This window comes from Patella vulgata, chromosome 6, assembly GCF_932274485.2.
Source record: "Patella vulgata chromosome 6, xgPatVulg1.2, whole genome shotgun sequence".
Taxonomy (NCBI): Eukaryota; Metazoa; Mollusca; class Gastropoda; family Patellidae; genus Patella; species Patella vulgata.
In genome coordinates this window covers 57022434-57040316 of record NC_065884.2, presented here as the reverse complement: position 1 = coordinate 57040316, position 17883 = coordinate 57022434, and the positions used below count along the sequence as shown (strand labels likewise).

The 17883-nt window shown below is 36.5% G+C and overlaps 1 protein-coding gene across 4 annotated transcripts in view; it reads right to left on the bottom strand.

Annotated features, from left to right (window-relative positions):
• LOC126823789 (harmonin) overlaps positions 1 to 17883 on the bottom strand; it is a 31763-nt gene that overhangs the window by 12990 nt on the left and 890 nt on the right. The window contains exons 1-8 of one of the 4 annotated variants that reach the window (XM_050552774.2): positions 15162 to 15277; positions 7882 to 7949; positions 6675 to 6758; positions 5997 to 6124; positions 4293 to 4366; positions 3930 to 4124; positions 2951 to 3048; positions 480 to 624 (exon numbers count right to left, since the gene is read on the bottom strand). In XM_050552774.2, the coding sequence (XP_050408731.1) occupies positions 480 to 624; positions 2951 to 3048; positions 3930 to 4124; positions 4293 to 4366; positions 5997 to 6124; positions 6675 to 6758; positions 7882 to 7949; positions 15162 to 15203 (834 nt within the window). In that variant the 5' untranslated portion in view covers positions 15204 to 15277. Of the gene's footprint in view, positions 1 to 479; positions 625 to 2950; positions 3049 to 3929; positions 4125 to 4292; positions 4367 to 5996; positions 6125 to 6674; positions 6759 to 7881; positions 7950 to 15161; positions 15278 to 17883 lie in introns of those variants that run through there. The other 3 variants (XM_056101624.1, XM_050552776.2, XM_050552775.1) reach the window with 3 other exon arrangements.

Here is a 17883-nt window from a genome sequence, read left to right as displayed (position 1 = left end):
AACAGGCTGGAATACTATATTAAAACATGTTACAACAGTGATGTTACAACAGCCAGGAATAATATATTAACCCTTTCAATGTTACGACAGTCTGAAATAATATAGTAACCCTTTCAATGTTACAACAGCTTGAAATTGTTAAAAACACAATATTAGTGTTAATTATAACCATTTTTTTCCTTCTGACATTACATCAAATCTCTGCAATCAACCGCATATTCAACCACACCCTCCGGTCACTCACTTCCAGTCCATGGCACATGCTCACCCAAATAACTCACATTACAGCATAGACATAATTGACATGAATGATTCACATTACATAAACACAGATAAATATCAACAGAAATATTATACTAAAAGATAGAGAAAGACAAATGGTGTTGATTCCAGCTGTCTAGTGTAGTAACCACTGTTACACCCTGTCCAAGTTCACCAAAATCAAAGATATCATGTAATTTAAATGAAAATAATATTACCTCTTTATGGCTAATTCCTTGAAAGGGTGTTCCATTGACCTCTACAATTTGATCTCCTACTTCTAGACCAGCTTCCTCTGCTAAACTATCTGGCTTCACTTTCTCAATGAATATACCAGGAAAATGATTTGGTCCACTTAAAATACTAAAATAAATCATAAATTAGGCTCCAATATTTCATTTTATTGCTACTGTACTTGATCACTCAATTAACTGGGATACTATCATAATTTTTGTTCACTTTCACTTTTTTCTGATATCATCTAATCTAATCATTTACATGGCTTAAACATGCTTAATGCAAAAGCTAAATCTGTCTATTGCAGGTCTTACTTTAGGCCTGAAATGTTATCCAAATTATTAATTAGACATTAATTAACTTATCCAGACCATAATCAAATTGAGATGTCATCGCTAGCCTGCGATATTTAATGGATTAGGATCCAATTTGCTGCTCAACTTTCATTCATGATTTAATCATGAAATGGATAATTGAGACTAGGTTTTTTATCATACCGACTTTGGTAATGATGATTGAGGCTAGGCTAAAAATTCAATCGCTAAATTCTCTGTTCAGAGTTGATCAATTTGACTGAAATTTTCAGCAAATTCCCTTTACATTATCAAGTTTTTAACTGTTATAGTGAGAACTGCCAACTCTTTTTATAATCTTCCATAATGTATCTTTAAGAAAAAAAAAACCACGACTGGCAAATATACTGAGCGCCATAGAAAACGCATCACTTAGTTTTTCGTATAACAAAATGATCCTGTGAACATATCTTATATATTTTGCTTCTTATTGTGAACAATATTCAAATGGGAACATATCAATAACAACACATTTGTACACTTATGGATGTTTAATCTGTAATCAACGGTACAAAGTCAGAGGAGTCAAAACCAAAAGTACGACACAGATGTCAGTAGCGCATGTGTCCTCCACGGGCTCTTACGCACGCTGTGCAGCAAAGTCGCATGGTATTTACCATTGTTTGAAAGAAGGCCTGGGGCAAATTGTTCCATTCTTGGACAAAAGCAGCTTCTAAAGCAGCAATGGTGTGCATCTGTGGTCTCCGATACAGACGGCGTCCAATCTCATCCCAGACATGTTCTATCGGTGCCATGTCCGGAGACATGGCTGGCCAGTCCAAGACGTTGATGTTGTTAGCAGCCAGGTAGTCCATACTAAAAGGAGCGGTATGCGGACATGCATTATCCTGTTGGAAGTGCTGAAGTTGTGGGTGCGCTCGAAACATCGGAACAACAATTGGTTGCAAGACATCATCACGGTAGGCTACAGCATTAACACGACCCCTGCAAATGTGTAGGGTGGTCCGATGATGAAATGTGAAGCCTCCCCACACCATTACACTTCCCCCACCCCATCGATTCGTTTTGAATACGCAGCAGTCTGCAAGACGTTCCCCAAGACGTCTCCACTCACGTTGACGGCCATCAGCATGATAAAGATGAAAGCGACTCTCATCACTGAAGAGCACACTTTGTCAGTCTACTCTTCTCCATGTCTGGTGTCCTTGAGCCCATATCAAACGCCTTTGACGGTGACAATCCCTGAGGATAGCTCCAACATAAGGTCGTCCTACTTCTCTTAGACGACGTCTTACGGTGTTGGCACTTACTGGTCCTTGTCTTCCGACGACTGCTGCACCTGTTCGAGTAGCTGGGCAGAATCTGTCACGCAGATGAGTGACCCGGATGTAGCGGTCTTGAGCCTGGGTTGTAACGCGTTGTGGACCAGGACGTTGACGGTCATGTGTTGATCCAGTAACTCGAACACGTTCCACCAACCTTACAATAGTGGACTGATGACAAATGAAGTGCCTGGCAATAGCACGTGTAGACATGCCAGCCCTGGACATTCCCATGGCTTCAGTCCGTTGATTTTCAGTAAGTCTCGGCATCTCTAGCTCGATTCCTTTACACGTCCAACAACAAATTACGACAGATTGACGTTTCACAGTTCATGTACTGCACATTAAGTTGAAAACATGCTTTTAAAGGGCTCACACACAATGCTGCACGTGAATATTGGGTTTTTCATGTGCATCTCGCGCAATTTTTTTTTTGTGCACACGGGCCGATATTTTTTGCGTTTGGGAGCATTGTGTGAAACAATAGTTCATAGTATTGCATCATATTATACAAACAAAACCACCTAGTAATAAAATATTTGGGAAAAAAAGTGATGCGTTTTCCATGGCGCTCAGTATATGACTAAACCCTGTTTTTCGCGGTCTTGCTTCTTTATAATCAATAGAATCAAGATTTTCAAAGCATTGTTTCTATGATTTTGGTTTGACTGGTTTTTTTTGGGAAACAACATATGTTTTTGAATATTGTTTGTGAATGAATCATGTTTTTAAGTAATATTTTTATTTTAAATAAATATTTTCTTAAAATCAACCCTGAAGATTATCTGATAACAAGAGAAGGGTAAAGATTCTTACCCACATCCAATACTGCTGGCTCCAGATGTGTTGATGAATATCTTCAACTCATTACCTTGGTTACGGTTTTTATTTCCAGCACCATCCAATACCTCTTGCTGTAAAAATCATAATCGTAGGAAATGAAATGAAATGAAATGCGGTTTAACGTGCTACTGTTCTGCTCCTATATTGGGCTAATAAAGATGGGTATATGGCATACCATGGAAAATTTAGCCCGGGCAGCGGCACAATGGCCTACTCTTATACTGAATTCCAACTGCCAAGGGATCTTTTACGTGAATGCCAATGTATACACAGACTTCGGTTTTCGTCTCATTCGAATGTCTAGACAGCTGTCCTTGTCAGGCCCCCTGTCCAGCACCATTGACAAGGGGAAATCATGTTGGAAAATCACGATGAACTTTGCTAGCGCGCCAGCTTCTTACCATCTTAGACATCGTGGCTCCCATAATCATAGGGAAATATGACAAAAGCAACTAAAAATATACTACCTACATTGAGTAAAAATTTTAATTACATATTCCAAATGTAATATCAAAAAATACAATGAACGGTAGCTAAAATTTGTTAAAATAATAATAATAAAAATATCGTCATTTATAATTTGTGTTAATACTGAAGAACAGTTTCTAATGCGCTGTTGGTTGTTATATTCACTGATTAGTTACATATCAGGGTTTTGAAACAAGAATGTTTTGAAATTTAAAATGGCTCACTGTTGTGAATTGCAACTTGAACTTCATTCTTTTATGAATTGGGAGCCTGTGTACAGATTGTGTATGGATTGCAAATGACATTATAACTAGTGACATTTCAACTAAGGTGAAAAACCAAACCCTCGAGACTTGACACTTGGTTAGTGGGTATTTATTTGTCTGAAGTTCCACATCTGAAGTTCCAGAATGAACAACTAAGAATCCAAAATTTTGTGGGAACCCAAATGCGCGGAATAAAGAGGTTTGACTGTCCTACATACCAGTGCCTTGGACGAATCCATTTTCTCCACATAAGACCATGTTACGTTTTCATTAGGTGTCTCCTTATTAGGTAACATGCCAATGTGTGTGACCTTGAGAACGATCTCTTCACGAGATTTAATAAGGTTTAGTACATCTTCATGTATGGCTTCCGAGATGGTGAACCCATTTACGCGGACTATTTCATCACCAATCTAAAATTAAAGACATTTATATTAGATATAAACAACAGATTCTTTGTAAAAGATTATAATTCAAACTGGCAGATTGGAATTATTAACACAGAATAGAAACTTTGGAGAGTCATAGCTTCATCCATGCACAAGATCTGAAATGATTGTCACAGAAATTTTTTTTCTAACCTTTAGTCCACGTTTTTGAGCTTGAGAATTTGGTTGGACATCTGATACGAACACACCCACACCGTGTTCAAAACCTGAAATATAACATGATCGACTTCATTATTTTCAACGACAAGGCTGAAAATTTTGTTTAGTCTTTCGAGATTTATTTTTCACGTTTTTATCTACAGTGAATCAATGTTTCATTTCATAACAGATAAAGAGGCCTCCCTGGTCTAAATCCTTTCGGGGGTTACAGTGGCTAAGTGGGTAGGATGCTGGCTCGCTAGCCTGGAGGTCGGGTGTTCGATCCCAGCATTGGCCGAGAAAGTTCATCCAGATTTTCCGGCGTGGTTCCCACTTGTCAGTGATGCAGGACGGAGGGCCTGACAAGAACAGCTGTCTAGTCTTTTGTAGGGGACAGAAAACCAAGGTCTCGTGTACACATTGGCGTGCACGTAAAAGATAAAAAAATATCTGTTGTTCATTCTGTGTTTTATCATCAAATTTGTTTGTGTGGTCATCCTGCACTTACTATTAAGTAATAAAATTAGAACCATTATCCTAAAAGAATTGAATTAAGGGCGTTACTATGTATAACTTATGGTAACTTCGCAATTAATTTTATATTATTAATCAAACTCTGCTCCACATAAATTTGGTATGATCTTTAAATAGACATCTAAAGCTGTGATTCACGCCATAGTTTGGGCACATATCTCTTGTGGTTTTAAAGATATTAAATTTTGAAATCAGCTTAAAAATGATCAATTTTCGTCATAAATCTACAAACTTCTCAGTCTTGCCTGATCCAAATTAAATAATTTTTGCCATGTAAATAGCTAAGCTAGTGCTTAATAAAATTAAAGGAGTATTTTTCCATGGTGCCAATAATAATGCCAAAATTCCAGAGAATCAAATAATTTCATAGGTCGTTATGTAAACATTGAATAAAATTTATTTCATATAAACGTTGAATAAAATCTATTTCATATAATCACAATTCGTCCCATAGAAATATGTTCTTTCGAGTGTAAGCTTCAATTTGACGCCACATTTTTAAAAATCAGTTTAGTAGAACTTGTACTCTTTCATCGTTTTCCTTGGTTTACAAAAAGGGTCCTTACGAATCGTGACGTATTCGTGTAATAAGTAATGCGATTTATAAAATAAAAAATGGACAAAATATCATGAATTAGCAATGAGTAGACTGTCAGTGTAGTTTATGAAAAATAATATGAGATCTTCATCTCACAAAACAAAGAAAACGAATTGAGCCATTTTTCGTTATTGGCAGCTGTCAAAAAAGACTGGTTATTCGAGATCGAAGGAGTTCCACCTAGTCTAGTTTCTATTTACCAGAAATGACCAAAACAGGGCAGCAGAAGCATATTTCTATGCAGAAACAAAAAAAGACGAGCTAATATACTTACTGTAACGTTCAAAACAAATTCAGATACTATTTTTAAAGTAACCAAGGTCAGGGATTCCCTCCCTTTGACCGACAATCCTGACCTATCCGACAAAGTGAACGTTTCTTTCTGTTGACGATTTATGTTTTTAGGGGAAAAGGAGACAGGTACTAAAGTATCACCGAGAAATAATTTGAAAAGTTAGTGCGAATATTAGACATGGCAACACTTCTGCCACACAAAACAAAATTGTAAAAATCTATCATTCATTGATCTAAAAAAAGACAGAATGCAGATATCAAACTGGACTTACCTCCCCTCACAGCGAATCCTAGACTTTCTCCTGGTTGCCGTTGTAATCGTACAACTCGTAATTTAACACCTGGCATGTTGGGAGTCGTACGACTGTATTCTATTTGATGTTTTAACAATATCAGTGGTCTGAAAGTTAAAATCATTATATTGAACCAGGGTCATGGATCATTCTTAAAGGTCATTTGAGGAAAGTTGAATCCCTTAAAAACTACAATATTGTGTATGTTGAATCTTTACAACAAATCGGTCATAAAATGGTTTGGTTCTGCCCAGTATTTACAAAGATATGACAAGTTAAAAATTTGTCAACATTCAGCATACAATGCAGACGACATAAACATGGGATAAGGTGAAAACAGATTCAAACTAAAATTTCAAAATTTCACTTTAGTCAAAACCGTCAAAAATTTGGCCATATTACTGGATTGATATGACAAATTTTGGGTGTATTTGGTATAAGGTTATTTTGTTCGGAAATAATCCAAGCTCCGGGATTATACACTGTTGAATTTAAATGTTAAAAATAATCCACTCGACTATAATTTAGAATGGATTCAGCTGTGAAAAAGGAGATTTTGTCTGAAAAGTGAAAATGACGATCAGTAGAGTGTTAAATTTGAAAAGTAAATCATGTTGTTTTTTTAAGGATATGTATAATGAACTGATTATCTCTTACCTGATATGTTCGTAAAGTTCTAACTTTGTTGGATCATTAAATAGTCTGCGTAAATCAGCCAACAGTGTCTCCAATACCAGCTCTCTAATATAGAAATATAAAACTATGACTATATGAAGACAATATTAGATGAGAGTAGTCGTTTACCATCAAGTTTATTCATAACTTCTGACACCATGCTTTTACGATATCTATAAGACTGCAGCTGATCAATCAGGTGTTTATTACAGAATGGTCAGATAAGCTTCATACAGGAGGATGATGAGATGAGTTTCATGCTGGACAATGGTGATATGAGCTTCATATAGGAGGATGATGAGTTGAGTTTCATGCTGGACAATGGTGATATGAGCTTCATATAGGAGGATGATGAGATGAGTTTCATGCTGGAGAATGGTGAGATGAGCTTCATATAGGAGGAGTTTCATGCTGGAGAATAGTAGGATGAGCTTCATATAAGAGGATGATGAGATGAGTTTCATGCTGGAGAATGGTGAGATGAGCTTCATACAGGAGGAGGATTAGTATGATATGTATTAAAGTGAAGGGTGAACATGGTACGTCTGTTCTTATCTCCCTTGTACAGGTCTTGCATTTAAATTGCTCTTAAAACAATGAAATGAAATGGGGTTTAACATCCTACGGCATACAGTGTGCTATGAGGGAAAATTTGCCCAGACAGCGGCACTACATGTACGTCCAACTCTTATATCAAATTCCAACTGCCAAGGGATCTTTTACGTGCACACCAATGTGTACACGCGACCTCAGGTTTCCGTACTATCCAAACGACTATACAGCTGTCCTTGTCATCCTGCACCACTGACAAGGGGTAAAAAAGCTGGAAAATCCCAATGAACTTTCTTGACCAACATCAGGATTGAACCCGCAAGCTGGTGTCACTTAGCCACCGCGGCTCTGCTTTTAAAACAATTACATGATATGCCCATAAATAATAAATGTTCTACATATTGCTTTCTATTAATATATTATGAGGAAACAGCTGTCCCTTTTCATTAGGAGACCCACTTGATTTGATACATCGTGTTGTTTATTGTTTGCAATGTATGTATATATATTGTGTGTCTTATCTGCATGTTTGTATTTTGAATTTTGATTGTGCGTGGTGCGGTCCTCCTGCACTTACTATTAATAAATTGTTGTTTTAGTTTGAAGAAATAAGATGATCAGATATGATTGAACTTACGACTGGTAACTGCGCAATGATGCAAACAATAATTCTCTGTCATTTTCTTCTTCAATCAATTCTTTTACCTGAAAATATGATAAATTACGAATCAGCTCAATGAAATGTACAAAAATAAACGAATAGAGAAAGAGCTATGGCTTCACAATGTCAATGGCCTGTCAACAGAAAAAGTTGAAAAGAAAAAGTAAAATTTGTTTACGAATTCGATTATACTTGCTGTATTGAAATAAGCAGCAGTCATGTGTTAGATTTAAAATCAGTGTCAACAAATGCCACACAGCAAGTTTTAAAAGAAAAAACTATGATCTCTGTAGTAAACTTTGACAGTCAAAACGTGAATGTGAAGACATATAAAATGTCAAAGGATGCAGACCACAATTCATTTCCCCATTGACTCAATGTTAATTCTGGTTTCTTTGCGCGGCTCCAACTTTTCCCCAAATTTAGCCAGAGCAACAAATGGCCATGCCTTTGCTCCAAATTTTGTATGAGATACAAAAACTTGAAGTAGAATAATAAAACTGTGTAACAAATGTGGGATATTTAATTGTGGACTACCTCTGAATTTAATGCCACATCTTTTAGAAACATTGCTTGTCTGGTGTATTTCTAATTTTCCACCTGTTAAATTTATAAGAAATGAAATGAAATGGGGTTTAACGTCCTACTGTTGTGCTCCGAACTGGACTAATGAAAACGGACATACGCCATACAGTGTGCTATGAGGGAAATTTTGCCCGGACAGTGACACTACGGCCTACTCTTATATCAATTCCAACTTCAAGGGATCTTTTACGTGTACGCAAATGTGTACACGGGACCTCGGTTTTTCGTTCCCTTTGAATGACTAGACAGCTGTCCTTGTCATATATACAAATTATATATACGTGTAAGTCCATAATATGTTAACTTGTTATCAAGCAAAAACTATTGGATTTACATAACCTAATCAAAAGCATAAACACCTGTCACAGATATTATCAGGCACAAATTCAGGCTTTGTCTAGCACAATTCTTTTGGCGTCGGTCATTTTGTCTGACACAGATTTATTTCTCATCACTGTCATTGCTTTCTTTGTATAGTGATAATACATGTCCTGCATAACGTTCAACATGTGATCATGTCCTCGAGTGTATGATATTTTGTCAGAAGCAACTACAATCTTGTCAGACAATCATTATTTCCTGGTCTGCCTAATAGTAAAACAAATCTTTATTGTAATTACTGGCAAGGGACAATGAATAGTCGTTTGGATGGGACCAAAATTGAGGTTATGTATCCACATTGTCGTAAACAAAGAATCTTTGACAGTTGAATTTTGAAGTAAGAGTAGGCCACAGCACTGCTTTCCAGGCCAAATTTCCATTATAGCACACTATAGCATTAGCCTAGTAGCCGGAGAGATATAATTTCTGTTTGTCAAGTACCGAGAACAAATTGCAAAAGAATTTCTTTCACTGGAATATGGTAAAGAGATGTCTATAGGACTCCCAACTCAAAATTGTCCGCTGAAACCCTGTAGCGTTTTTCATAATTAGCATAAATCCAAGATGGCCGCCAATTGGACTTTCTGTCCTCCATATCTTGCAAACGGCTTGTTTTAGAGCATATAAATGTGTATCATTAGATACAAAAGTGATACCAATGAATCGGAAAAAAAAGTTATCACGACGCCAGCAGGTCATGGTGTGACGTCATGATGGCATTGTGACGTAATGACGTCACACTGACGTTATTTTGACATCAAAACACTTAGTCCAGCATAACTATGGCTGAACCTGGAAGTTGTGCACAAAGATTTTTTTATGATTGATTTTAGTAGCCTACGGTGTCCTCTTTAAAAATCTGCCGGTTGAACCAGGGTCACCCTTGAGCGTTTTGAGAAATTCAAGATGGCGTCCAAGACGGCCATCATTTCAAATAATCACCTATAACCCCCATACTATGGTTTTGGGGCCAAGGAATACACCGAAATCATTCATTATGTTGTGGGGTGATTAGATGATAGTAAAATGCAAAATGCCAGACAATATGGCCCTTTAACTCGATAGCGGCGGTTTGGACAATATTTAGTTCACCAAACCAAACTATATATTTATGGACATAGGAGCATATGATTGATACGATAACACTACATACATGCCTAACACGGGGTCCAGGGCCACATGGGATGGCCCTGAAAAGAAGGGCACAATCTGTGTTTTGATCATTTAAAAAAACAAATTCTACTCGCAAAATACGAAAATACCCTCACAAAACTAGGTAATATTCAGTTTAATCCTTTAGTCGTGTGTCTGGTTGCAACCTGCGACAGCACAGGTGCAAAATACTATACATTCTAATCCACCCCTAGTGCAGCTACAAGCAAGCGTACTATTTGGGGCGTCACTCGTGCATCCGCATTTGATGAGCCACAGGAGCAATTTGACCGATTGTAATGTTCTCAATTTAGTCTCCTTAACCCAGCAATACAGTTCTGGATCAAGTTCCGGTGGATTGCGATCTTCCAGTGAATGCAACGCAGTAGCATGGTGGTGACATTGTTTTACTTTCCATACGAATGCATCATTCGTTGGAGCAAGACTACATGGTTTAAGTGTGGATGATGACGATATTTGTCCAGTTTCGGATGCCTATACCCTTCAGCGTGTTTCAGACGTCGATTTGCAAGAGCTCTGTCCATAACAAGCAGACAAGAATCACGTCACAGTGGAATCACCAATCAAAGAAGAAACAACCGTTGCCATTGGAATCACCAATCAAAGAAGAAACAACCGTTTGCATGTCAATTATCATTGGAATCTTGTCAGCCCTTACTCTTACTCGATATGACACGGTTACATGCTACTACAGCTTTGGAAGTGATGAGAGCTTGATTGAATTCTCTCTCTCAGTCCTCGGAGTAGTAGAATCGGTGTTTACAAAGGCCACTGTATTTATGTCAGCTTGTTATGGACAGAGTTCTAGCAAATCGATGCCTGAAACACGCTGGTGGGTATGGGCATCTAAAAAGTCGTCATCCCCACTCAAACATGGTAGTCTTACTCAATGACTGATGCATTTACAGGGAACGTAAAAAGAGCTCATCAACAAGCCATTGCTGGGTAAAGGATACTAAATTAATTAAACAACAACTGGCCAACTTGCTCCGGGGTCTGTCGTGTGTCTCATCAGATGCGGATACAAGAATGACACTTCATGCAGTGCGCTTGCTTGTAGATGCACTACGGATGGCTTAGAATGTACAGTATTTTGTGCTTGTATTGTCTTAGGTTGGAGCCAGAAATACGACCAAAGGATTAAACTGAATATTGCCTAGTTTTGTGGGGGTTATTTTCGTGTTTTGTTCGTAGAATTTGTTTGTTTAAATGTTCACAAAACAGCTTGTGCCCCCTTTTCAGAGCCGGCCCATGTGGCCCTGGAGCCCAAAATAGACATGTATGTGATGTTATCACATCACTCATATGATCCTTTATCCTGAAATATGTCGTTTGTCTCTAGATATAGTTTGGTTTGGTGAAATAATGGCCCTCAGCCGCCGCCAACGAGTTAAAGGGCCATATTGTCTGGCATTTTAGATTTTACTATCATCCAATCACCCCACTACATAATGAATGATTTCAGTGTATTCCTTGACCCGAGTAACATACGTTTAGACACCAAAATTATCGTCCTAGAATAAATACTATGGGAGTTATGGGGGATTTTTTTAAATGGCGTCCCTCTTGGACGCCATCTTGAATTTCGCAAAACGCTCAAAGGTGACCGGAGTTCACCCGGCAGATTCTGAAAGAGGACACCATAGGATATTAAAATCAATCCTAAAAAAAACTTTATAGACAATTTCCAGATTCACTCGAAATATTGAGGTTTGACGACCGGACTAACTGCTTTGATACCGAATAAGCGGGTTTGACATGAGTTCTGGTGTCTTAGAGAACCAAGACTGACTGGACTGGAATCCATTCTGGTGAGTGAAGTTCTATCAGGCCCCGAGTTCACAAAGCATTCTCAGACTTACGTTGAGAATTTGCTCAACTTTCAATCACTGTTTATGAGAAATATCTTTGATGCAGAAACACAAAACTTTGCACCGTTTCTTATTGATGTATCTGATACATTAAAACAACAAAAGTTTTATAAGGGGCTATATATTAGTAAAAATAAGGTGAACAAGTTTGAGTAAATTCTCAACTTAAAGCTAAGTCCGTAACTCAATATCATCCATAATCTTCAACATTAAAAACACGATTTTTTTTTGCAATTTAACTCAGCATTGGTGCTGTGGTCTTACCTGGAAAAGATGGGCTTCTGATATCCAATATTTAAGACAAAATAAACATTTTACCATTGGTACACGAATCGTGTACCATAATGTGTTTCAGCGCCATTTGTAACAAGGTGCTCAAAGAATGAGGCTAGACATATTCCACAAGTCATGTCAAACGGTGATGCCATATTCTTATTTGGAGAGCATGCGCAATATATACTATCGGTGTTGACTGGAATAACCAGACGCTAGAAACTGTCTTTCGGTTGAGACTTCTGGCGTATTTCGCCGAACATAACTGATGACAATTCACAGTAAAATGGAAACGATTGAATGTAAAACAGTTTATATAAATTCATATTACATTATTATATGTGTTGCGACCCATTTGTGCCAATTTCTAGGCCCAAAATATTAGCGATTTAGCTCCTTTAAGTCTGAGAATGCTTTGTGAACTCGGGTCATGCACTGTACATACACATGAGCATTAGGAGTGGCCGAAATGTACAACTGGTGAAGCTGAGCAGCTTGATTGATTACATTCCATCCTTTGGTGGTGAGCTTGACAACACCCCCACCATTATTTAGGTTATTGTCGCAAATTATGCACGTGTCCAAATATCTGGGGAAAACCCAGACTGGATTGCAAGCCAATCACCAGAGCTTAACAACATCCCCACTATTATTTAGGTTATTGCTGCCAATTATGCACGTACCCATGGCGAAATAAAACTCTTTTCATAAAATTAGCAAAATATCTGGGGAAAACCCAGACTGGATTCCAAGCCAATGACAAGAGCATGACAACATCCCCACCATTATTTAGGTTATTGCCACAAACTATGCACGTATCCATGGCGAAATACGACTCTTTTCACAAAATTAGCAAAAGAAAGTTTCAAATATATGGCAGAAAACCCAGACTGGATTCCAAGCCAATCACCAGATTGGATTCCAGTCCAGTCAGTCACTGTCACAAAAACAAACTAGGTCACAGCCCGCTTATTCTGAGTTCTCTTAGACATCAGAACTCACGTCAAACCCACTTATTCAGTATCAAAGCAGTGTTTTGACGTCAAAATAACGATAGTGTGGCGGCCATCTTGGATTTATGCTAATTATGAAAAACGCTATAGGGTTTCAGCGGACAATTTTGAGTTGGGAGTCCTTTAGACATCCCTTTACCATATTCCAGTGAAAGAAATTCTTTTGCAATTTGTTCTCGGTAGTTTTTTTATTTCTCTCCGTCTATAGTTGGAGTAGAAAAGTAGGATGTTAAGCCCTATTTCATTTCCTTTCTTTACTGTAATTAGCGGGATGAAAATTACTTCTTGTTCATCTTCTATATAAATAAATTCAAAGATGGCTGTGTGAATGTTCACCCATCACACTAATTCGTCGCAGTGATCCACCTCCACATATGTGGTATAAAATGAATCAGCATGCTGCATGACCACGTGAATGTTTTAGGCCATCGAATTTGGGCCGCGTTTCATATGTTTGAATTAAATTAACATGGAGAAGAAATCATTGTCTTCCATAGAAAAGACCTCAAGCAAAAAGATCCTAACATTTTATTAGGCTTCAATCATGCATACCATTTATAGAACAAGTTCTATATGTTTACTCCTAAAAAAATTAGTCTCAATTTGATTTCTCTCAAAACTAGTTTAATTGTCAAGTATAAATATAACAGTCATTCTTTCTTTTTTATTTCATAATGAAAGGCATCCTCGGTATCCCCAATGTTCTCATTCCGTTCTACTCCACTATACCCTGGGTTAATCCATAGGGTTTCCACGATTTCAGATTATCTGCCCTGGCCTTGATTGTAACTAAAGTCTACGAACCAATCCAAACCAGTCATTTCGCCTTCGTTTTTATAAGGGTAGATAACCATATTCACGTCTATTTACTGAATGGTTCATTTATATTTAATTGTATTATCAAAATCTGTAGTATGTTTTGTTGATTTCGAATATGTATAACATCTATATGTTTGACTTTGGTTATTATGATTACTATGCGTTCTTTGTCTGAAATGTTATCATTCTGTTATGTTTAGTATTATTGAACATACTTGGCAATTTGATTCACAATATCACATGGACGTAAAATTCTGGGAACAAACAAACGGTTCTCAATAAAACTCTTGAACCTACATGTATATAAACGTCCGGTCTTCATTAATATAATATTATATAATTTGTTGTTAATAAATACGCATTTAAAATAATTTGGACTTCTCTCGTTTGGGCTAACTCCTAACCTTGTCTGATGAGAGTTACTTCCCTTCGCAATTAATGATTTATGGGATTTGTCGATATAAATAGCACAATCATCAAGGGCGGATAACTTGAACATGTGTCCCCCCTATAGATTAACCCAGGGGTTGGTGGAGTAGAACGGAATGTAACCACTGGGGATACCAAGGATGAATAAAAGGACACCATGATTCAGCTTACATTCCAGTCTTGTTATTCCTTTCCATTATTTGTTGTCAAGTATTTGAATTAATATAACAGCAACTTGCTCTTCATAACAAAATGACTCAAAAGATTCAGCCGAGAATAAACCCCAATGCCCTAATTCCTTCTTATAATTTTAAAACAAATGCAGGAAAATGAAGTAAGCAACATGCTGTATTTTTCCTTTTAAAATCTAATTATGTTGTCAAATATAACAATGCCTCAATTATTGACCCCAGAATAGACCCCAATTCCTTATCATTATTTCAAACAAAAGTAGAAAAACATGTATGATCATTTTTACAATGAAAATATGAATGCGCCAAATTCTATATCATATTTCAAATCACTTATTTATCAGAATATACAAATGTCCTCTTGAACTTTATTTAACCAAATTGTACTTGAAACTGTTACTGAGCCACCCATTTCCATTTGTCAGATAACCAAACAAACCCACATCAAAGAACAACGACCAGAGAACCAGAAATACTCTTTTATAAAAAAACACTAACGATCATTGGCTATAAAACATTACCTTGTTGTTGAATTTAGATCCAAATTCGGAAACTTCAGACATTTTATAAGGACACAGATATCGACAACTCAAGATAAAAAATTCTCAAGGCGTTATTTTTACTGTGCTATCTATAAATGTCGATGTAACTTTGTGATTTTGTATTTGATTAGACCAACTGTTCGTTTATCAACCAATATTTACACACAGATTAAAGACTGTTTCAATCTTCAGTGTCACGTGATTGTAGATAAAACTATTAAGATGGTTAGAGAAGTGCTATAAGATAAACGGTATTGATTTTTTCAAGGTAAAAGTATTTTTATTTTAAGCATAAATCTTTATTGGCAATAATTGGCATTCTTGAAATTGTTTAAGTTCATCAGTAAAACATTAACCAATTAACAATTTTTTGTTTCTGTTGAAAAGATATCTCCAGAGACTAATACTAGGTGTCTAGCTCTTTTCCCTAGTCTATTCAAATGTTACTGTACTGTAATGGTTGACTGACAGCCATGGGAGAGTCGGGAAGATGGGGCCATGTTTTTTGTCAGGTTTTTCAGACTTTACTCCTGGATTCCATCCTTTAATTCATTATACATTAATTCATTATGGAATATCTGTAAATAATGATGGTCCAGGAATTACTCTTTCAGTCTAGCCTAATAATAAAAATCTTGGCGCAATCACAGAATATATCTACCAATGTTATACCTAACCTGACTGTCATAGCTTGGGTGTTTCCTGTCCACATTGTAATGCCAGGGCTCTGGATTTAGTTATTTATATTTCCAAATCTTGGACTAGCTGGCAGTAGAATTGATTGACTGGAGGGGAGGGGGGAGGGGGGAGGGGGCTGTACATCAGTCAATTAACATGCCATAAAATTAGAATTTGAAAGATTTTGACCTTAAAACACAATAAATACAAAAATTGACTGCATGGCAAAATTTGAAAGTGAAAGACTTGTGAGTGGTAGACAGTTCCTAAAGCCAACCAAAAATCTTTGGATTTTAATCAATGAAGCTTTTAAAAGAAACAGATTCTAGATATGGTAAAGGTTTAAAAGTATCAAATGTAGACTGAAGTGCTTGTTGTACAAGTATTTATCGAATGTTTCAATATAAAATAATACTCTGATTTAAGTAATAAATTATTCATTACAACGAGTATCAAACAATATACCTTGAAGGTCATTCACATCAGATCAAATTAACTGAAATCAATATCAACAATTTGATTTTTTAAAAATTTTTGTAACAAAATTTAATAAAAATAATAAATACCTTTTTGATCTACAGATATATCTAAATTTAAGTCATGATCTTGATAGATTGTCAAAAAAAGCTTCACCTTGAAGTTTCGCAATGTAAGATTTTAGTTACGTATTTACGATCACAACTAAAAGGAAATTTACCTTAGTTACAAATTAACAGTAGGCCTACAATATATTAAATCTTCATTAATTTTGGTATCGGGTAGTTAAATTAATTAGATATCAAACTAGACCAAGACATGGATCTAGGTGTACTAATTGGATTAAAGCATGACCAATTTAATTAATATTTAATAAGGTAACTGTTAGCGGATTTTCTTGAATAATTGACATGTACTGTAACCATTCAGCATCCAACCCTCAATTTGGGTAGGATCCATGTGCATGTTTCTGAGTAAAACCATATTAGTTATGTACTTACCGGTATCTAATTGGTTTCCTATTTTCCTAATGATTCATCATGATAGCTTATTACAAGCAAGTCAATTGTTTATCATTTGTATAAATCATTGACTCTGTCTGTGTTGTATTTCTTTATTTACATTTATTCTGTCAACTTCTACTGTATAATGTATTTATTGCCAGATTTAGGCATAAGGTCAACAAGCTACAAATCTGAACCTCAAATTCTTCTAATAGATTCTTTGAATGGCATTTAGTAATTGGAACATAATCAAAAATATTTAATGTTTAAAATGGTTTGTTCTGCCAAGTTTTATGAATAATGTTTCTAAGAGGTTTTATGTTTGCCACTGGTATAACTTTTTAGCAAAAGACCTCTACATGATTTATATTCACCAGGTCTAAATCCTATATTACCTGTAAATGTATTGATATGTCTATAATCGTAATGCTTTAGTAAAGGTCGCTTTTTATCGAACTAAATAACATGGTAATTCAACATAACATACCAGTATCGACAATGTTGAGTTAAAAATCAAATCTCCAAATATCAGATTATAAATTGAAGTTCCTCAATGGGGACCGACCTGTGTAAATTTTTTTTACAATAATGAGAGTGAAAGCAAGATGTGTCATCGATACTAACAATCCTCACCTCAGCTCAAGAGTAAACAAACATACAGAAATACAGCCTGTATTTACCAAGACAACATATCAAATTTCATCTTGAACATAAGTAGGCCTATGGTGTCTGCAAGTAGGCTACAATTAGCTTGGCTTTTTGTTTTATATCAAGCCGTCAATCCTGGCTTCATGGATCACTGAGTGACTTGCCCTTTTCCATGAGCACATGGCTTGATTAAAGGGGAGCAGGGTGACTGGGCTGCAGCCAAGGGCCCCAATTTTAAAGGGACTCCCAAATTAGTTCTTGGTTTAAACATGTGTGAAGATTAGGCCCTATATATCTGGTGCACACGGCAGTAATTGTTTTCAGAGATCGGTGCATGTGTATTTTCTTTAGATTTGTAGCACAACAATTTTGTCTTGCACGCTGTGACTTTAATC